This window comes from Rhincodon typus, chromosome 37, assembly GCF_021869965.1.
Source record: "Rhincodon typus isolate 14 chromosome 37, sRhiTyp1.1, whole genome shotgun sequence".
NCBI lineage: Eukaryota > Metazoa > Chordata > Chondrichthyes > Orectolobiformes > Rhincodontidae > Rhincodon > Rhincodon typus.
In genome coordinates, this window is record NC_063368.1 from 12876755 (window position 1) to 12899622 (window position 22868).

General features: G+C 43.4%; 2 protein-coding genes across 7 annotated transcripts in view; one reads left to right on the forward strand and one right to left on the reverse strand.

Annotated features, from left to right (window-relative positions):
- Nucleotides 1-2365, reverse strand: part of LOC109937328 (nitric oxide synthase interacting protein) — a 43556-nt gene extending 41191 nt beyond the window's left edge. Inside the window, exon 1 of the mRNA XM_048617446.1 lies at nt 2320-2365. The gene's annotated coding sequence lies outside the window, so the exon portion shown is untranslated. The remainder of the gene's footprint in view (nt 1-2319) is intronic.
- Nucleotides 1-22868, forward strand: part of prrg2 (proline rich Gla (G-carboxyglutamic acid) 2) — a 43123-nt gene extending 20255 nt beyond the window's left edge. For 4 of the 6 annotated variants that reach the window (XM_048617451.1, XM_048617452.1, XM_048617450.1 and 1 more), the window contains exons 2-7: nt 10537-10658; nt 11224-11387; nt 12783-12822; nt 14910-15039; nt 15386-15556; nt 16918-22868. In XM_048617451.1, coding sequence (XP_048473408.1) covers nt 10550-10658; nt 11224-11387; nt 12783-12822; nt 14910-15039; nt 15386-15556; nt 16918-16948 — 645 coding nt within the window. In that variant the 5' untranslated portion in view covers nt 10537-10549 and the 3' untranslated portion in view covers nt 16949-22868. Of the gene's footprint in view, nt 1-4751; nt 4854-9083; nt 9188-10536; nt 10659-11223; nt 11388-12782; nt 12823-14909; nt 15040-15385; nt 15557-16917 lie in introns of those variants that run through there. The other 2 variants (XM_048617449.1, XM_048617447.1) reach the window with 2 other exon arrangements.

Sequence of the window (22868 nt, forward strand, 5' to 3'; positions counted from 1 at the left end):
GGCTGACGTTTCGGGCCTAGACCCTTCATCAGAAAAAACGTCAGCCTTTCTGCTCCTATGATGCTGCTTGGCCTGCTGTGTTCATCCAGCTCTGCATCTTGTTGTCTTGGAAACTAGGGGGTCACTGTTTACAAAAATAAGGGGAAGCCCCTTAACAGATGAGTAATTTGTTCTCAAAAATAGAAATTTGCTTTCACTGCATTTTGAGGAAGTGCATGTGTTTTGAAAAGTATTTTGAGGTAGCGGTAGATGCTTGAGCAAGGGGGTGGTGAAAGGTAATGGGGAGGTAGGTGGGAATGTGGTGTAATTAGAAAGCCCCAATCTTGGCTAGAGAGGCTTGGGGAGCAGAGTGGCCTACACCCATTCCTAATGTGTATGTTCATAGATTCCAGCTGGGATTTCAGGACAGAATCCTTGTCTGATTGTTGCCCCCCCCACTTACAATTAACAGTGGTACTGAGGCCACCTTTAGCCCTCTGAACATGGGGCAGCTGTGGCCAGGTCATTCAGTACAGTCAGTGATTAGGAAACGTGCTCCAAATGGGCTCGGCTCAGCAAACCGACTGAAATGTCCAGAATTGCACAGTTTTACTTTCCCATTTGTTCACAAGGCACATCTGCAGTCAGTTCAAACACCCTGAAGTTAATGAGAGGGTGAAGTCTGCCAGCACTGAGTCATATTGGCTGAATAAAGACAGAAGGCAAACAACAGGATTGGGGTGGGGGGGTGGTGTGTGCGCAAGGGAGCAAAGGTGGGGAGGGGAGAAGGGAGGAGGACCAAACCGAAACAGAAATGGAAGCACTGTTAATCCACGTACTGAAACTCTTCAGCCCTGCGAGGAGTGCTCACAGCCGTAATGAAGTATTTTATCACCAGCTCATTAAATTGTCAGTGACAATTTGCACTTTAGTTCACCCATCCGGATAAAGCCCACAGTCAACCTGTTGCAAATCACTTTCATTTTAAATGATTCCAGAGTTGTGACTTCTACCACGGAATTCATGCTGTATGTTGATTGTTCTGTGTCATACAATTTACTGCGACGAATCCTAAATTTGCTACGTCATACCTGGAACTTGTGCTCAATTTATTGCAAGTTAACGTTCGGAAGCAATTTCTCGCTGTATTTTTAACTTTGTACCTGAGGTACAGCAGAAGTCCATTATAAAACAGAACAGTACAGTATAGGCCCTTCGGCCCAACATGTCTATGCCAAAGTCAGTAGTTGTGTGATACCAGGTTATAGTCCAACAGGTTTAGTTGAACTCAGCAGGCTTTCGGAATGTTGTTTCTTCGTCAGGTTGAAGTGGACTTCACCTGATGCAGGAGCAGTGCTTTGAAAGCCTGTGATTTCAAATACACCTGTTGGACTGTAACCTGGTGTCACGTGACTTCTGACTTTGTCCACCCTGTCCAAAACTGGCACCTCCACATCACGTCAATGCCAACCATGACGCCATTCTAAGCTAATACCATTTGCTTGTACGTGGTCTGTATCCATCTATTTCCTGCTTGTTTGTGTCTAAATGCCACGTAAACATTGCTATCATTATCTGTTTCTCCCATCTTCTTTGACAGCACGTTCCAGACATCTTCTACCCTCTGCATTTCTTAAAAAAAAACTTTCCTCGCACATTTCCATTAAACATTTTCCCCCTCTCGCCTTTAAACTTATGCCCCTGAGTATTTGACGTTTTTATCCTCGGGGGTGGATTCTGACTATCCACCCTGTCCACAGCTTCCATAATTTTATATGCTTCTGTCAGATCGCTCCTCAACATCTGACAGTCTAGCAAAACCAATTGAAGTTTTCCAACCTCTCCTCATAGTTAACATACTCCAGGTGAGACAACATCCTGGTAAATCTCTGCACACCCTCCAAAGCCCCCCACATGTCTCCCCGCCCCCCAATTGTATAGTATGGATATTGCGATCCAGAAAGTTAGACTGCCTTACATGCAGGCCAGTTTTTCTTTCTTTTAAAGAAAAGCGTATTTTCTCCTGTTTTTTAACTAGGAAAATGAAGACTTAAATAAAGATTTGACTGTCTTGAGAGACATGAAGCGCTGCACTGTAACTGAGTATGAGGTATATTGAACTATGTTATAATGAACTTCCACTGATTTATTGCATTTATTTAGCACCATTCACTACCTCCTTTTACAGCCAATAAAGTTGCCATCGGCAATCGCTTGCTCACGAGTATGTTGTACACCTGGGAAATTCCAGTAAGTCCAAAAATAAAAGTAGCTTTTAAACAAAAACAAAATATTACTGGAAATCTGAAATAACAACCAGAGAAAATTTGAAAAGCTCACCAGATCACGCAGCCATCTGGGGAGAGAAGGTTTCGGTTTCTGTTTCTCTCCAAAGATGCCACGTGACTTCTAAGACTTTTGCAAATAATACTTAAAGTTACTGCCTGCAAGCAATGAGATAATTGCATAGATATCTGTTTGGTTTTACGTGGATGTTGATTGAGGGATAAATAATGGCCACGAGATGAGTTAGGGCTCCATGCCTCTTCTCTCAAAAATAGTTTCTTGGGATCTTCTACAATGCACTGAAAGTCAAGATATAGACTTGTTCAAAAGACGGATCTTTCAATACTACAGAGCTAGCCTAGAATATGTGTTTTTAAAAATTGGGCATCTCCCAATTAAATCTGGAAGTAGAGAGAATTTTTTTCGTGTTTCAGAGGCCATTCTTTTCAAGGCAGATGAGAATTTTATTTTTCCTCTCGAGTGTTGACCGTCTGTGGCATTCTGTTCCCTGAAGATCTGTGAAGGCTGGATCATTGAATATATTCAAGTCTGACTTGGACAGATTTTTAGAGGGTAAGGGGATAGACAGGAAGGGGGAGTTGAAACCACAATCTGATTAGCCACCTTCTTATCAAATAGCAGAAGGACCTGAATGGTTGAATCATAAATCTTATTTCCTAAGTTATGTGCTCAAGTATGTAAAGCAGAAACTGAATCCTCTGCTTTCTGGCTTTAAGAATACGGCAATGCCCTCTTGGATCCTTTAATACCAGAGGCTTCCTTTGCTGAGAAAAAGAATTTGGAAATTCGCAACATTGGAAGCCAATTTGTGCACAGCAAGCTCCCACCAATGGCACTGTGATAATCTGTCCTAGTAATGACCCAATCCTAATGGTGTTGATTGGGAATCAATACTTTCTAGCCTGGTGAGCTTGCTGGGGGTGATATCCTCATGCTCTTTGGTAGAGTGACCACAGGAGTGGTTCCGTCCACCTGACAAGATAGGCAGGGCCACAGTTGAACATCTCCTGCTCCTCTGACCATACAGAGCTCCCTTGGTGCTGCACTGAAGTGGCAAGGTGGGCTGTTCACTCAACTCTGGACCATTTGGCATTAGCCCATATCCTTCTGACTTAGGGTCCCAGTGAGCTATCAGCTGAGCCACAGCAGGAGAATTATCTTTATTGTGATGCCTCACATGGAGGAATATTCACTGTCAAAGGTTCATGCATGAAGGACTTCTATTCGGTCAAGGAACCTGAGGCAGCTTAGAAAGTTTGGCTCTAAAATTAAATCTGAACTGGACAAAAAAGTATTTCAAATTCATCAGAGATAGTAGGAACTGCAGATGCTGGAGAATCCGAGACAACAAGGTACAGGGCTGGACGAACACAGCAGGCCAAGCAGCATCATAGGAGCAGAAAGGCTGACGTTTCGGGCCTAGACCCTTCATCAGAAAAGGGGGAGGGGAAGGGGGTTCTGAAATAAATAGGGAGAGAATGGGAGGCGGATAGAAGATGGATAGAGGAGAGGATAGGTGGAGAGGAAACAAACAGGTCGAAGAGGCGGGGATGGGACCAGTAAAGGTGAGTGTAGGTGGGGAGTTAGGGAGGGGATAGGTCAGTCCAGGGAGGACGGACAGGTTAAGTGGGCGGGATGAGGTTAGGAGGTAGGAGATGGGGGTGCGGCTTGAGGTGGGAGGAGGGGATAGGTGGGAGGAAGGACAGGTTAGGGAGGCGGGGACGAGCTGGACTGGTTTTGGGATGCGGTAGGGGGAGGGGAGATTTTGAAGCTTGTGAAATCCACATTGATACCATTGGGCTGCAGGGTTCCCAAGAGGAATATGAGCCCCTCCCTAACTCCTCACCTTTACTGGTCCCATCCCCGCCTCTTCGACCTGTTTGTTTCCTCTCCACCTATCCTCTCTTCTATCCGCCTCCCACTCTCTCCCTATTTATTTCAGAACCCCCTTCCCCTCCCCCACTTCTGATGAAGGCTCTATTTCAAATTCATGTCTGGATTCTCAATTCTTTTTGTTTCATGAAAATAAAATAGCCTTTGAGAGGTATGAGGGTTTGGAAATAGTTGAGAGTTGACAGCATTGCTGTCAGGCTGAGTCTGATGGTTTATATTGAGGCAGGGGTGAAACGTCAATGGGCTTAACTCTTGACAATGACAACACTCGTCTCTCGGAAAGCCAAGAGTGGATCTGAAACTAAGCATTCGAAGTGAGAATGTTTCAGCACCTGTTTGCTTGACACAGTTGCTTATTAATTAATTTATTCTCCATCTGTTCTAAAATTATTCTAATTTTGTTGGTGTGAATCTTGCTGACAGTTGGGGGATGTCGATTAAGAGTTTGTCCGTGGTAACTGATAGCTTGATAGTTGCTGCAGTGAACTGTTGGTTTGTGAAGTTGTCTTTTTGTGGTTTGGCCTCACAGCTGTCTCTGTGTTTGATTTGGGAATATCTGTCTGTTTGAACAGTGAGGGCTGACAACTGGACCTTCCAGAAAAGCAGAACCCTGACCGCGCAAGGGAGCTGAGTCAGTGGAGATGCAATCACTCGCCTGGGGCTGTAAATGCAAGGTTAGCATAATTTGGATCACCTTTTAGCTGTTGACAGCAGCAACTAATGCATTTCTATAGCACCTTTTGTGGCTGTGGGATGTTGCTTAGTTGTTATTGCGCTATGGAAAACACTGGGCTCGGGCCTTGTGTCCCGGTTATCGAATTGTAGGAACATTATTAAAAAAACAGAGGTCCAATTCCCACCCCAGACTCAAACATTTTTTCTGTCTAGAGAGGAGTCCACAGCCCTCGTCTCCCCAGCATTCTCTTGTGCTGCGTACCATTTACTTACCCATTTCATAATTATTGGTTCAACCCACCTACTGTCTGCCTTCCATTCTGGCATCCCCATACAGAGTAACATTGCTGAGCAAGATCCCACTGGCAAACACCCATTGGATTCAGGAGTGTGAAGCACAAAGTCATTGGCTGGTTCTTGTGACAAACCCCATCTGTTGAACAGTGGGCTTTGAACTGACGAAAGTGGTCTTTGCCAAACAGATTCAGGACAATATGGGGTCCCTGTGCAGCCAATATCCATTACTGGGACCTCTATATAAACTCCTTCCATGCTTGTGGAGAGACACTTACAATGCTGCACATTACCCAGGAGTGCCCCTTCCTCAGACTCAGTAGCAGACTCATCAGTTTAAACTCAGCAAGTGAGGAAGTAATTGCTTGGTGTTGGGGTTTTGCAGTCATTAGATAAATAACTGTGCTGTACTGCAAGATCTGACTGGATGTTTGTTATCTCAATGAACAATGAGGTTGTCATGATGTGTAACCCAGACCACAAAATGGCAAGCTGCTTGACTTTATGCAATGTCTTACAAGTTGGTGTACGGGGACATGTTGTTTAGAATGTGACACACTGCGACAGTCCTGGTGTAGTATTGACTTGCCATAACTTGCTTGGTAGACACAATGGAACTGATTTCAGATAGTTGTTCATGATTTTTGGGGCATGTCCCTAAAGGGTGACTCAAAGTTTGTCAACAGGATTCTCACTGCTTGAAAGCTGTGACGGGGAGGAAATGGGTAATTTTATTGTTTTAGTTTCACTTTCACATCTGTGGTCTCGGTTTTAACTTTAAGATATGGAAAATTATATAATGTGAAAATGCTCATTTCTGTCTGTTTCAGTTAAGATTTCCCCCTCTTATTGCGTGTGGAGTCTTGTCACAATTAATCTGTACGTGTATCTCCTCTTCGGTGTTTGGAATGGTATTCATCAATTTTCTTTCATTCGTTGGTGGGACATGGGTGATGCTGACTAGCTAGCATTTATTGCCCATCCCTAGTTGCCGTTAAGATGGTTGTGAACTGTCCTCTTGAACCACTGCAGTCCACCTGCTGTGGGTTAGCCCACAATGCCATTAGGGAGGGAATTCCCGCATTTTGACCCAACGACAGTGGTGATATATTTCCAAGACAGGATGGTGAGCAACTTGGAGGGGAACTTGAAGGTGGTGGTATTCCCATATATCTGCTGCCCTTGTCCTTTCTAGATGGAAGTATTTGTGGGTTTGGAAGGTGCTGTCTGAGGATCTTTGAACGTCGGTGGTGGAGGGAGTGGAATCAACCAATGCAGGAGATACAAACATGAAAAATAGGTGTAGGACAAGGGCATTTGGCACCCCTGCCATACTGTAAGACCAGGGGTGATCTGCTCCAAGCCTCAACTCCTCCTCTTTTGTACCAGTTCCTCATAGCCCTCAGCTCCTGTTTCAAACATCTGTGTTGCCTCTTTCAATACGTTCAGTGATCTAACCTCCACAGCTGTCTGGGGTAGAGAATCCCAGACATTGACTACCCTCTGAGAGAAGAAATTCCTTTGTGTCTCAGTGTCCCTTTATTCTGTAACTCTGTCCCCTACTTTGAGATTTCCCCACTCGTGGAAACACCAAAATCTAACCTGACAAGCACATTCCTTGACAGTGATCTTATTGTGTATTGTATTGCTGTTTTTGGGATCTTGCTCTGTGCAAATTGGCAGCCATGTTTCCTACATTAATACAATCACTGTTTCTTTATTCTTTCCCATGATGTGGGGATTGTCAGCAAAGCCAGCATTTTGTTTTAACCCATCCTTAATTCCTTTTGAATAGACTTAATCACTAAGCCATTGCAGAGAGCGGTTAAGAGTCTGCCAGATTGCTGTGGGTCTGGAGTCACATGTAGGCCAGACAATGAAAGGATGGAGATTTCCTTCCCTAAAAGAGATTATTGAACCAGATGAGTTTTTAAAAACTCAGTCGAGGATAGTCATTGTGGTCATTTCTGAGACTGGCTTCCTAGAATTGAGAGGGTTGCCTTATGGGGAGAGATTGAGTAGACTGGGACTATACTCATTGGAATTTAGAAGAATGAGGGGGGAAGTCTTGTACAAACATGTAAAATTTATGAAGGAAATAGATTAGATTGAAGCAGGAGGTTGTTTCCACTGGCGGGTGAAATTAGAACTAGGGGGCATAGCCTGAACACAAGGGGGAAGTAGGTTTAGGTCTGAGTTGAGTTGTGAATCTGTGGAATTCCCTGCCCAGCGAAGCAGTCGAACTACTTCACTGAAAGTTTTTAATGCAAAGATAGATTTTTGAACAGCAAAGGAATTAAGGGTTACAGTGAGCGATTTAGGTAAGTGGAGCTGAGTCCATATAAAGATCAGCCATGAACTTATTGAATGATGGAGCAGGCTCCATGGGCCAGAAGGCCTACTCATTCTCCTGTTTCTTATGTTCTTATTGATTGAATTGAAATTCTACCAACTGCAGTGTTGTGATTTGAATCCATGTACCTTGGGAATAAACCTGGGTCGCTGGATTACCAGTCCAGTGACATTACCACAGCATCCCCTGTTACAATTCATTTGGGAGGAGCGCACTGATAATTAAGCTGCATTATCCCACAGACTATCTCCAATGTGTAACTACCCAATTAAAGCATCGAGATGATCAGTTTGTCTGACTGATATTTAAGACAAACATAATTTCACACTGGTTTTGTCATTATCTTGAAAATGACTTGATGATAAATGCTATTTTAACAAATAGCAAAAGAGATTATTAATGTACTACTATGTAACTTAAGCCATGTCCCTTTAACTTCTCACTCCTCCATTGCACTTCCCCCAATCAGAGGGACAAAACCGATGTTGTGGGTGGAAAATATGAAACCGGGAAAACAATTTCTGTTGATCAAAACTCCGGACTACAAAGATGGAGAGCTACTTCTCCTAGTTCTTTTGCTTTTGGCTATGATGCCACGATGTGTGCAAAATGACGGTCAATCTTTGATTTCAATAGTTAATCAGATGGATCCAGATCCATTCTTGACCTTGACTTTTCTTCTGAGTCTGCAGTTTTTTCACCTTTTTTCTCTCTCTGGGAGAGATACCCCTGACTGCACTCATAGCTCTCTAACAAACTGCAGCTAGACCAATCCAAAGGCTGTCACCAGGCAGCTTTTTTTTTTGACTCAGAGCTCTGGTACCATTATGTCTCAATGTGTCTACCTCACTGCTGCAAAAAGTAACATATTGTATAGCTAAAGTATTCAGTACATACTCCCACTGGATGTTGAAATTTGCATGAAAAAGAATTCTCCTATTACTTTCGAGGATGTTATATAGATAAAGTTTTTTTTTTCTTAAATGTCCAAAAGAGGAAAATATGTGGTCACTTACACCATACCTCACTCAAGAAAGCACCTCAAAAGTGCTTCATTGTATATAAAGCACTTTTTACCATTTTCAAGATCATGGAAGCAGCTATAGAAATGTGATTATTTTTCCTTGTCTTTTTGCATTTTGTTACATTATCCTTCATTTCCATCTCTTCTATCCCCGTATCTCTGACATTTTTTCTTTAACTTTTAATGTCCTCAAGGGTGGTCCAGCAAGCCATTCAACTATTACATTAACCTAAGTAAAAAAGACAAGCACAGAGCTAATGAGCTGAATGGCCTCCTTCTGCACATTTTTTTTTTAATTCTACGGCTGGGAAAATAAAAGAATGACAAAATTATAGTTAGCTTTGAAACCTCTCTCAGGCTTAAAAGCTGCTAGCTCAGGGTTCTGATGATTGTTTGTCGTGAATTCACTGGAAAATAAATATTCTTTCTTTCTCACCAACTTGCTATTGCCTTCAACAGCACCTTCCAAACCCATGATCGCTACTGCCTAGAAGGTCAAGAGCGGCAGATGCATGGGAACACCACTGCCTGCAGTTCCCCATTAGGCTCACCCCATTCTGACTTGGAAATATATCACTGTTCCTCCAGTGTCACTGTCAAAATCTTGGCGCACTCTCCCTGAAAGCACTGTGGGTGTACCTACACCACATGGACTACTTAAAGTAAGCAGCTTACCACCATCTTCTCCAGGGCAATTAGGGATGGGCCATAAATGGTGAACTTGCCAAAGTTGAATGCTTCCTGTGAATGAATAAAAAATTTCCAGGATACTCGAGCAACATCACGGTAAAACCATTGGGCAATTTAACAAACTAAATTGAGTGTATTTTAATTGTATAACACTGTTATTAATTATATTTTAAAAAATGATTGTGGAAAAGACCTGTTTGGTGTAGAATCGCCCAGAGGCTACATGGATGAGGGGAGGGCTTTAGGTGAAACCTTGTGTAGAACACAATGCCAGAGACTTTTACCTTGATTCTAAACTGGAGTTTGAGGTTGGATGAAGGATATTGAAAGAAATTAGACCATTTTCCAATAGGTTATATTTACATAGCACCTTTTTTTCTGTTTTAAACATAAATGGCTTGATGGTACTCAACTTCTAAATTGCTGAAGGTTTTCATCTGATTGGTTAACAAATCAACTCTGTCCGAGGCATTGCCTGGGAGAAAACAACTGGGAACTATAGCCTCCCCAAGCTCCTAGCTAATTTAAAATAAAGAGCCCATAGCTAGAATGTATTCCTTTCATTTACAGAGAATGACTCACTGTATCTGAATTTGTTGCTTACAGCCATGGCAAAAGAGCCATGTTGCCAATCCTTTCCCAATGTAAAAACACAAATTGTTGTGATTGTTTGAAATGTTGATATTCTGCCCTGATGAGTGCAAGGCAGAATGCTTCAGCATCCCTCTTGGTTTAACCCCATCAATATATGATATATCAGCAAATGCTTCCTATGTCTCTCTTTCCGGTAATGTTCAAGTAATAAAACATCCAAAGGTGCTTCATACGTTCATTATGAACATAATGTGGCTCCGACTTACATAAGGAGATTTTAGGTCAAATGATCAGAAGACTGGTGGGGGAGGAGGGAGGTGTTACAATGGTATCTCAGAGCTTACTTGGTGGGGAGGGGCGTGGTGTTGGCCACCAATAGTGGAGCTATTAAAATATGAGGATATACAAGAAGCCACATTTAGTTAAGCACTGATTATCTCTAGTTGTGAGGCTGGAGGAAATTGGAGATCAGGAGGGGTTCATGCTATGGAAGGATTTGAAAATAAAGATCTTGCTTAACCAGGAGCCAATAGCCAGGATTGGGAATGAGACTTATTGTGATGTGGATAGCCATGTTTTGGATGATCTCCTGTTTATGAAGGGTAGAATATGAGACACCGACCAGGAATGTGATGGGATAGTCAAGTCTAGAGCCTTTCAATGAATGACCCCACCTTTCTGTCCATCATGTTAATCAGTGTACCTTCTGTCATTCTGTTGGAACTAGGTACTCCTCCAGAATGGTTACCAATCGGTTGTTATATGTGGTCCTTCTAATCTGCACCCTCACCGAGATTTGTTCGATCGATGCACGGACCCTGCCACAGCAAGGACTCCTTCAGGGTGAAGGTATGTTCCCTACCTAGTTCATTTCCCTTTCTGTACCAGTTCCATAAATAAAACCTTCTCAAATAAAAAAAATCGTTTAGCTATTCATTGACACAGAGCATTATGTAAGAAGATTGAAAGGGTAGATGTAATGCATTGTGCAATTGGAAACATCTTCAGTGCCATAAAGATTACATGGTCACTAATAAATACAAAACTGACTTCAGGAGGAATCTGTTTACTCAATGGGGTAGAATGTGAAACTCGCCAACACAGGGAGTGGTTGAGGTGAATGGAATAGATACTTTTAACAGTGACTGGACATACACAAGGGAGAAAAAGGAGTTTATATTGATAGGGTTAAACAGGGATAGGAGGATGCTCTTGTGGAGAATAGTATGGAGCAGTTGAGCCAAACTGCATGTTTCTGTGCTTGAAATTCTGTGTAATCCTTCAACTCTTATGACCAAAGCTTTCTGTGACTTGAATCTCACAGATCTTGGAATGAGTCTTCATAAAGAATTTTGCACTAAGGCTTTAAAATTTGTGCGTGCATTTTTTTTTTCTCTCTTCCAAATGCGTCCAGTGTTCCTCAAGGAAAGTCAAGCAACAGTCTTCTTGCGTCGGAAGCTGATGTACAACAGCTGGGATTTTGAACTCATCACTCCTGGAAATCTGCAGCGGGAATGCTATGAAGAAGTCTGCAATTATGAGGAAGCTCGTGAAATCTTTGAGGATGACCAGAAGACGGTGAGTATCATTCCGAGAGCATGTAGGCCCTCGGCTCTGTGCTTCGAAGGACCTGAGCATATGTGAGCTTTTTAGAGTGAGTGGCTTTCAGGACAAAGGGCCTTAATTGCTGCCTCTGCATGGCATTTTCTGGTTTCAGTTCTGTAATGGCCTAATCTGCAACCTTTTCATCTGTGTTCACAACAGCCAGCTGATCCAACATCAAAGGATTTTTTTTTTAATGGATTTAACAGCATCCCTTCCTTGCCACATGCTGTAAAGTAGATTTGTGGGAAGGAGATGGTTTGGATGATGCACAGGCACCAGCCTCCCCTTCACCCTACCCTACAACTGTCAAACACTGCTGCTTAATGGTCAGGAGGAGCCCTCCTTTGTATCTCTGCTTACTTCCCCAGCAGAAGTTCCACTTATCCACCACCCGCTGTTAGCTGCAGTTCACTTTCTTGTGTTGGGATAGGAATAATGCCATGAGTGTAGTAAAACATCCCATGAGGCAGTCCAAGGGAGTGTTGATGGACATATTAACTAAAGAGACAATAATTAGAAAAGGTGCAAGTGGTAGGGCTTTGTAGTCTAAAGGGTAAAGTTTGTTAATTGACAGTGTACACCACATGACCTTACACTTGCTTGCAGCCTTGTGACAAGATAAAGCCACAGTGGGATGTTTCTTAACAGTATACTCTGTAAATATTTCTTTAGCCACAGAACAATACCAAGAAAATTGTAGATCGGAGACTGTTAAAGGAGGGATTGGTTTAGGGATAGATTTGAGAAGTGCAGGACCCAGATGACCGATGACGCAGCCTCGACTAGTCAGACACAAGAATGGTTAGCTGGTCAAGGCACCGTAGTTGGAGAAATTCGGGGGAATTCTTGTCTGCTGGGTTGGAATTGTAACTGAAGTCCGAAAAGATGAAGGAACAATGTCATAAACTACGAGGCCTAACAACGTGGGAGATTTGTACCATCACAGCTATGGTGTGACCAGGCACACACTGTCAGACCTTAAGTGATTTCACCTTTTTAAAATAGTACAACCTCAGGACATCCCACAATTGCTGTACAGCCAATTAAATTGTTTTTGAAGTGTAGTCACTGTTATGGTGTAGGAGCTGTGGCACTCTATTTACACACAGCAAGCTCCCATACTGTGATATGAATAGTTCATCGCACACACAAAAATGTTAATTAAGGAATAAATATCATTTGGGACACTAGGATGACCCCCTTCTTCCTTCTAACAACCCTCCTTGCCTGCCTGCCTACCCGTCCCCGCCCCCCCCACTCCCCCCCACTCTTCTTTGAATAGTGGACATGGGATATTTTTAAAATGTCCATCTGTGACATGGTTTAACATCACATTATTTTGTTATTAAAGCTTATTTTGTTTTACAGCGCGAGTTTTGGAAGCAGTATGTGAACAATCAGAAACCAGGTAAGCGATGACAGGATACAATGTTAGTGACTGATTATCTGTATCAGACTTGCACACGATCAATGCAAGTTACCAAACTTTAGTGAAAAGAAAGTTGGGCTGTGGCTGAATCCACTCTTTAGGGAGCATGTCATAGCCTTTGAAGGACCAAGGATACTAAGTAGAATTGGCCTTTTCTGATGAAGGGTCTAGGCCCGAAACGTCAGCCTTCCTGCTCCTATGATGCTGCTTGGCCTGCTGTATTCATCCAGCTCTGCACCTTGTTGTCTTAGTAGAATTGGAGCAGGGGTGAAAGTGGAGGAATTGGAAAAGAGATTGGACTGTGCTGCTTGGGTAAAGTAAGAGCGGAGGCAATGGAAGTGTTCGAGACTTTGAACAAGTTTGGAGTACTTGAGAAATTGTTTTCGCTGACTGGAGGCTCGGTATCCAGACAGCACGGGTTTGAAAATAATTGCTGAAAGAGGCAGCGGCAAAGGCAACATGTGCAAAACACTTTATGAAGCTGAGAGGAGATCAAATTGAATTATTGAAAAATCATGTGTGTTCTAGACACAATAAATAGGGAGAAAATGTTCTTGCCCCTGAAAGAATTAAAAATGAGAAGGCATTGATTTTGATGGAATTCTTAAAAGAAACAAAAGTGATGTAAGGAAAATTTTATTTTTCTCAAGGCAAGTCTAGAACACTTTTTGTCTGAGAATGTGGAGGCAGATTCAGTCAAAACATCTGAGGGAATTAGATGGTTATTTGAAAAGGAACAGTTTGCAGGGATGCTCATGAGTAGCACTAAGTAATGGTCATTTGGAGATCAGGTGCAGACATGATGGGGCTGAATGGCTTCCTGCATTATATTGAATCTCATCTGGAGTGTGCTCAGGCACAGGACATTCAAGGTGTAATTGTGGTAAAAGATCAGGGGGAGTGAGGCTTCTGTTTTCTTTTAACGTTCAGAGAATAATACCATTGGTTCAGTTATATCCACCCAAGAAAGCAGACAGGACCTCCAGGAAAGACAGCACCGTTTGACTGTGCAGCACTCCCTCACCACCTCCCAGGGAGTGGGAGGACTTTTACGCTGGAACTCTCTGGAGTAGGACTTGAACCCACAGCCTTCTAACATTTGGGGACAAGATTGCTACCCACAATGGTGAAAATGAGTTCATCATTTTCTCATTAATTTTAGTCAAGCAACCAAGCCTTCCTGACAATGGAAGTGCCCCTGAGGTGGTTCAGCTTGGATTTATAAATTATTTTTGAGCAAGGTGTTCTGGGGCAAGTTGGACTTCAACCTGGACCTTCTGGCCCAGAGGTAGGGCACTCCCACTGTACCACAGGAGCTCCAGTGTGGATCTATGTGTTTGTAATTAGCAGGAGTTGTTGGGTGATTGTATTTGTTGCTCATCTCGATTTTTGTCCCTGAACCGAGTAGGTTATTTGAGTCAACCACATCACTGTGGTGTCGTACATAGGCCAGATCGAGTAAAGATGGCAGATTTCCTTCTCTCTAAAGAACCAGATGGGTTTTTGTTTTTTTTTTTACAACAATCAATGATAATTTCGTGGTCAGTATTGCTGAGACTAGCTTTCAATTCCAGATTTTATGCAGTGGATTCTGCCAGTCACAATTGTGGGATTTGAACCTATGTACCCAAAATATGTTCCCAGTGACTAGGAAGTCCAGACCAAGGGTCGCAATTTAAGAATTTAGGGTAGGTCATTTAGGACTGAGATGAGAAGAAATGTCTTCACTCAGAGTGGGTAACCTGTGGAATCCTTTTTGCCACAGAAAGCGGTTGAGGCTAACTCCTTCTTGAAAACATTCAATGTTTTAGATATAGTTCTTAGGACTCGGGTGTCATGGTATTGGGACAAAGTGGGAACAGGGTGCTGAGCTCGATGATCAGCCATGATCATATTGAATGGTGACATGTTCGAAGGGCCGAATGGCCTACTCCTGCTCTTATTTTCGATTGTTTCTGTTAACTGGAACTCTGGAATACTCACCCAGTGACATTACCATGACTCCACTCTGTCTTTCTTTTCTGCCATCAATGTCCAGATTGAATTTGTTGTTGTTTGTTCCTCAGGTGGCCCCACTGCTCACAAGTTTGATGTTGCTGGGCTGGTAGCGGGACTGATCGGTGGATTTGTGCTCCTCATCCTCATTGGGCTGCTTGTCGTCTACTTCTGCAAACAGAGGGGGAAGAGAGCAGACAGGTAGGTGCCAGACTTCAAACAGAGTCCATCTACCTCTGCCTAAAAAAAAAAAATTCTGCTTCCACTACCTTTTTTCTTTGGGAAGCATGTCCTAAAGACTCACGACCCTCTGAGGAAAAACTTTGCCTCATCTCCATTTGAAATGGGCAACCTCTGATTTTATAAATAGTGCTCCTCTTGTTAACTTGCCAGGTGTGTTTGTACGCCTCCTGCCCAGGCCTCTGCCAGGAGAGAGAATTGTGGGGTGGCGCGCGTGCAGGGAACCCAGAATGAAACCGGGAGGGATTGAGAGTCTCCATGGACACACAATGATTTTTCTCCCATCCTTTGTTTAATTTTCTTCCAGACCACCCGAATATCGAGGGCTAGTCCCAAACCTAACCAACCATCCACCTGTTGAGCCGAGTGAAGAGCTGCCCTTGACCAATGTGGAGACCACTGCCCCTGGACTTCCCTCGTATGAAGAGGCATTGACAAGATCAGGACATTATGATGCCCCTCCCCCACCATACGGAGGGTCAGTATATTTACTCAAATCTTTTTTTTATATAAACTTCTCACTTGGCTTGCAAGTATTTTTGTTCCAAAGCCAAAGGGGCAAATTCCCAGAATCTCCTGCTTGGTGCTAGGGGCACTTGGGCACTGAAGGTGTGACTGTGGGAGTTAAAATTTGCCTCGAGTGCTTTATTTGATTTTTCTCAGTCACTTTTTTTGTTGCTCTTTGGTTTTTGTGGGGAGTGGGGCTATTTAGTCATTCTCACTGACGCCGATACAAACAAATACGTTCTACGTCCCAGTTACCACTTTCGTTTTAGGGTGCCTGACTCTTCCATTTTTTTCAGTCTCTCTCCCTTGGCTCAGTTGGTGGCACTCTGAGCTACAAGGTTTCTGGTTCAAATCCACTGTGGGGCTTGAGCACAAAGATGAAGTCTGACCCAATCCAGTGATGTTTTGAGGGATTGCTGCACTGTCAGAGCGCTGTGCTCTGGAGAAATATTTGAACCACAGCACCATGTCTGCTCTGGAGGTAAAAGATCCCACAACACCATTTTTTTTTTTTGAAAAGGGGCAGAGGAGAGTGCACCTAGTTGCCTGGCCAGTCGATTATATCTCCATCAGTGTGGTGCTGGGCCAAATGGCCTCCTTCTCATAGAATCCCTCTAGTGTGAAAAGAGACCAACTGGCCCATTGAGTCTGCACTGACCCTCTAAAGAGCATCCCACCCAGACCCACACCCCTACCCTGTAACCCTGCATTCCCCATAACTAATGCAGCCAGCCTGTGTATCCCTGGACACTATGGGCAATTTAGCATGGCCAATCCACCTAACCTATACGTGTTTTTTGGGACTGTGGAAGCAAACCGGAGGAAACCCACACAGAATGTGCAAGCCAGGGGTGGAATCGAACCCAGGTCCCTAGCGCTGTGAGGCAGCGGTGCTAACCACTGAACCACCAGGCCACCCACTTCTATAATCATATACTTCTGTGATCAGGTTATCTAGCTACTCCCATGCTGTGCACCTGTTGGCTGCCACATTCCCCACAACACAATAGCACACTTCGTCAGCTGCAAAACTTTCCAAGATGTCTGGTGGTCATGAAAGGTGCTATATATAAATGCAAATCTTTTGTGTAGCTTTATTTCTCAAACTTAGGATCAGGATCTATGGGAGTGTCCCATTATATCATAAAAATATCATAAGGTCCCGGGGAGGCGTTGGGGGGGTTAAATCATTCCTGGTAGTTGTCAGTATTTGTAGGGAGGGATTTTTGGAGTGTCAATGTCTCTCTGCACCCAGAGGGAGAAAGGGTGTGTGTTTGAGAAGCGAAGATGTCAACCTCTTAATCTGCCCACTCGCTCTTTTTCTGTCTGCAGTGGAGCTACAAGTGAGCAACGACCAAGCTGAAACTCAGTACAATGCCTTCTTCTTCAATTTCAAATCCATGGATCGAGTCTTGTGACGTGGAGAAGGGAGAGAAAGAGCTGCTGGACAGTATTTTGAGGATCATCATAATAAGCGAAGACAATGATTTAACAAAATCTACTCTCTTGGGTGCCTGGCATCACGTGCCTCCAGCAAATTTTCATAAGCCAACAAGTCAATTGGTTTCTCCAGGCGCCATTTAAGTTCTCTTTCTCTTTTACAAACTTTGTAAATAATTTGTTGCTCCAAAGCTGAACATTGGACTTTGCCGAGTGCTGTTGAAATATTTCTCTGGGTAACCCACGGCTGGGTCTGAGATGCAGTTCAGATGAAAACCCAACTGGACGTGTGACCTTCTTCAAACTCACTTGGAATCTCTTGGAGTCTACTTTTCGGTTTCTGTGGCAGGACAGCAGCTGTAATCGCACTTGGTAGCTTCAACCTCTTCTCTCTGTATACCTCCCTTTGGGCCCCCCCACAAGGCCATTATTGGAGGAGGGGTGTGGGAGTGTAATGGAATCGGGCACTATTTTCAATCCCGATTGCTAAATCGGCGATTGCACTGTCAGGTTGTGTGTGCTGGGGAAATAGGGTGTTTGAAGGCAAAACTGATTTGGGTGGCATTGTGTAGAACGAGCAGTTTTGCCTTGAGGGATCACAAGTTCTGTACCCTCTGTCCCTACCCTCCGGAGAGTGCATCACCTTCAGGAGCGCAGCCTGTGAACGACGATTGAGTTTTACTTTACTTTTTTTTTTGTTTTGTTTTGTTTTTTGTAACCAAGAACTGGATTTTGCTTTTTTTTTAGGACAGACCAATTCCTCTCAATTTACTTGACTCCAGACTTCATTTCTGTTGCCCCACCCACTCCTCAGAATTCAGGAGGCACACACCAGTCAATTCTGATGAAATCTTCCTACCTGTTAATGACCTTGACCTGTTTTCCCCACCCCACCCCACCTCATTCTATGGTGGCTCTTGCGGAAAAGAGAACCAAAACAAAACAACATGAATATTTACTGTTGGAAGCAATTCTGCAGTTGGGCAGCAATTGCTAAGCAATCCTGAGTATGCTAATGGCCTTCAATTTAAGATGATCCATCAAGCTTGGAACATTACTCATTCACATTTGATAGATGGAACATGCCTTCATGTGCATATTCTTTGTAAGGAAAGGAATATGTCCCAAGACTTCCACCACTTGTTTTGAATTTCTTGGGAGCATGGGAAGCCCATAAATTCCCTGTTGCTTTCTCCGTGGCAATGCCTCCACCAACTAGAATTGATTTGCCAACCAGCTGGCACCCTTTTCTCCTGCAGTGTAAATTGTTGTGATCATTCCAAATTTGGCATTCTTGCATTTGTCCTGATAAGTGCAAGACAACAAGTTTCAACAACATGCCTGTCTTTTCAGCAGAGTTTACATTCTGTTCTACAGTGAGTGACCACTGAAAGTGAGCAGGGTGCTTTTCTGTATGTCCCAAGCAGTGGCGCATTAACTTTGTGCGGAGTCAGTGTTGCTGAGGCCAGTTGTGCTTTCTACCTGCACATTGTAGCCCAGAGCTACAGATAGTGCTGGTGGATGCTCCAACATTATTTCCACCAACCAGCTGGCCAGGAAACTGTCCCCCTCTGGCAGATGTTGACAGGATTTACAGGTCGATACTTAATCTGTTTGACATTTTGAACACACCTTCCTTGATTTGTTGGTCCTGGAGTTTGAGTTAAGAGACAGGGATTCAACTTGCTGAGCTACAGTACCCTCTGTGGATGCCTACTGCAGCTCATATTCAGTGCTTACATTTTCTTTCAGACTGTAAAAGCTCCATTTGCATTATTGGGAAGTCTCTCTGCTGACGTGGGCAATATTTGTCCCTCCACTAAGGTCAACACTGACACAAATACCACATCACCTGGTCATTTATCATACTGCTGTTTTGGGAAGCTTGCTGTGTATAAATTGGCTGTTTGCGTTGCCTACGTCACAGTGATTATACTGCAAAAATATTTAATAGGATGTAAGTAAGATCCGAGGTCTATTTTCTCTCCTGTCTGTCCATCTTCACTGTTTGGCCATCAACACAGGCCTGTGAACATTCCTCCCAACCAAACAAAATCCCAAACCACATGCATCTTTAACCTGAGCTCAGGATCCACTGACTTGTCTTTCCTGGCCTCTCTCCTTCCACACTAATAATCAAAATCAGGAGATCTGTAGCGGTTGAACTGGGAACGTTATTGGTCAGATTGAAGCAGGTCACTGGACCATCCCAAAACTGAGATGGTCATCGCCAGCAATATGACTATTGAGTACCTTGGCTGAGCACAGATGATTTGCCTACTATCACCTTCCTGCTATAGGCTTGAGCCAGCACAGTGTTGTGCCATACTCTCCTTTGCTTTGACCAAGCATGAATGCCATCCTTCTGGAGTTGTACGATATGGGTATGGGAAGGGGAGGGATCAGGAACGGCACAGGGATGGGTGGTGGGCACTGAACTTTGAGTTAGTGGGGCAGAAGGACAAAGTAGGAGCTTTCTGCCTGTACCTGAGCCCTTCCTTCCAAGGAACATATTACACGATTGTGATAGAGGCTTGGGATGCGAATTGGTTTTTGGAGCAATGGGCAGTCACATGCCTTTGTTGTCAAGCAGTGAGGATGGGAGGAGAGAGAATAGACCTCAATCTATTAGGAGAATGACCAGTGTTTTCACTGCATTTGAAACAGTCTTAAACCTTTGTATTGACATTGCCAACAGTAACCAGACTTACAAATTCTCCTCAGGTACAATGTAGCAATAGCCATCAAGGGAACAAAAATGAGTGGGCCGTCTATTTAAATTTAGGTTGGTGTCAATGACTTGACTGGTGAGGGCCAGAAAATGACCCTGTGAGATGCTGTGTGTACCACAGGCCTCAGTTTAGACCCATGGGCCTCAAGTGAAGCCTGAACCAAGGACAACTTGGGTGAGGGCTGACTGGATCTGTGGAAATGTAGCCAAGCAGGAGTTTAAACAATTCTGGACTGCCAAAACACCCCTCAGCAGCCTTAAGCTAGACAACGGTGGAGGAGACAAAAATGTCATCCAGAGTTGTGGGAAGAACATACTTGTGGATGTGAAGGTAGAATGTGGGATAGGCTGGTGTTATCAACTCTAGTTGGGCCTACATTGCAGCTTTGGCTATAGAGTAAAATATTATTCCTCCCCCTGCCATCACCAAAAATCTTAACGATAAAAGTGTTCGATGAATATGAAAAACGACTTACTTTCCCCAGAAGAGGAAAAAGGGGTAAAGAGGGTAGTTGGTGGAAAAAAAAAACTAACTTTTGCACTGTGGGCAACCTCTGACCCAAATCTACATGTGCTGATTACATAGAAAACCCACCGCTTTTTAATGGAATCTGTCCCTGCAAACAAAATTCAAATTGATTCAAGAATATTATTTTCTTACAGAGAATAATCTGCATGTTTACTGAAAACAGGTGATTAACACTTTTCTAGATTAACCCCCACCTCCAATTTGGAATTAATCCCAGAATTGGGAACTATTGTAAAGAAAAAACCTGTCATTCCTGTATCCAACTTAATAAAATACAGTGGGGGTGGGGAAGAAAGGTTTAGAAATCATACCATAAACTGTGGAGGGACTGGGCCTTGGTATTCATGTTTGGGTTTCCATGGTAACCAGGCCTTGACTTAATAACAGCACCTAGCCCATGCCAATCGATTTAACAAAGGAAGGTACAGGGAGCTTTCTGAGGACTCGGACTAAGTGACAAAATTGCACCAGAGTGGGCAATTTTCCAGAAATATTCCCAAAATAAATGGGGGGAGGAGTGATTGAGGATAATTACAGCTTGTTTAAATTATTGTTAGTGAAAGGAGTTTTTTTTTCAAGCTGTAGTTCTCCATTCCTGCCTACAGAGGGTGGGTTTAATTCTGATGTGGGATTTCAGGGGGGAGGTCTCACTACAGTTTATCAAAACTTCAGTAAATCCTGCAAGTTATTTGTAAGACTGAGAACACCAGTGCAGTGTGCAATTTTAACAAGGCAGTACATGTTTCTGACTTGTCCTCTTGTCTTGCTTCATTGGGTAGTGGGGAAAGGAGAAACTTTGTTATAATGGACTGACTTTTTTTCTAAATGAAAAATCATTTCTAAAGCGGATCACACTCATGTCACATTTTTGTCTGAAAATCTGCCCTCTAGTTGACGGTGCAGTGACCTATGTTGTACTTGATTTCTATTTCAGCCTCATTTCAGGGCACTGGAAGTCTACCAGCTTATGTGGAGCACCGGGTAAAATTTCTGGCTCATTTTTAAACAAAGTATTAATAAAAACAATGCCTTTCTGAGCCCAGCCTCCAGGATGTGAGGAGTGGTGGTGTTATAATTTGCTCATTGTCCAAGCCACACTCTGTGCACGTTACAGTCTGGAGCTATGGTTTGTGATGGGAGAGGTTCCATTGCGCTCTCCATTGCATTTCTGACCAGGAATCTTTTTCAGTCTCCTTGCCTGTGTACGATAGAGGGATTTGCAGGTTGCCACTTAACCTGAATGGCTAGGTTGTGAATACACCTTCTTTGGCCATTGTGTTCTCGCATGGGACTTGAATCCAGAGCATCGGGTTCACACACAGTCCACAGGATCATAAGTGCAAGACTGTATTTTTAAAAACTGACCTACCATACCTATTAGTGACTTGTTCACCTAATACGAAATGGATGAGCAGGAAAAAGAGCACAGTGACTGGATGCTCAATCCCTCTTCCATTTCCCCACTACAATCATGTGATCCCCTTGGAGGGTGAAAGTCACGCTAGATAAACCGACACTGGCAATAAGGTGGGAAAAGTTCCAGAAATCTCAATCTGTTTGGGACTTTGCAGTCTTTTCTATAAAGACCTTCCCTTCAGAAGTCATGACATTAATTCTGTTTCACTCTCCACAGATGCTGCCAGACCTGCTGGGTTTCTCCAGTATTTTCTATGCTGATTTTAGATCTCCAGCATCCAAAGTGTTTGCTTTTATCTTAGCTGGCTGGCTGAGATTGCTAGGGCTAAACCAGTGCCTTCTACAGCAAGTCTGGGAACTGTGTGTAGTCCAGTGGCTAAATGCAGGGATCTGAGGTCTGTAGATAGCTGTTGTGCTCCATATCCCATTTGTGTCAGTCATGTTGGGATGCCATGCTTAAGGGGAAAATCATTTCGACCTGTCTTGGTGGAATTTTGAGGAGGCTAGAAGAAGGTAAAATCAGTTACCTTTTTGAATTCTGATCACTATCCATCAATGTCAAGCTGTGGTTGCTTGGCAACTCTGGTTTTTGGCCCACACCAGAGATTGACTGCTCAGGATCTACCCAAATTCCCTTAAACAGTACTTCAGTAAGAGTCAATGTAGGGGTGGGGGACAATTTTTAATTGAACCTGTCCTTTGGATGAGATGCAGGAATTGTATGGTCTGTGTCCAGTGAGGGCAAGTTTAACAGAACCAGTAATCTAGCTGACACTGTGGGCATATCCCTTCTGTGAAATAAGTTAAACTTATCTATTACATCTTGGTGCTCTTCTGGCACGGTGTTAGTGGCCTGACCTCTGAGCCAGGAGACCTGGGTTCAAGCCCCCGTGTGCTCCAGAGGTGTGTAATAACAGGCCTGAGGTTTATTAGAAAATATCTATGGAAAGGAATGGATGGCTCTGCAGAAATATGAAAACAAAGTTTTGAGTAAGGTTATCTTGCAAACTAGGTCTCAGTACAAAAACAGAACCACTTTATCTTGTGCTAGTTGTTATGTTAGCATTTAACATATTTTATATAGTTCTGTAAGAGCTCAGAAATAAAAAGGCTTTAACTTCATGTCTTTTGTTTAATAAACTTCAATAAAAAAAGGATCATCATGAA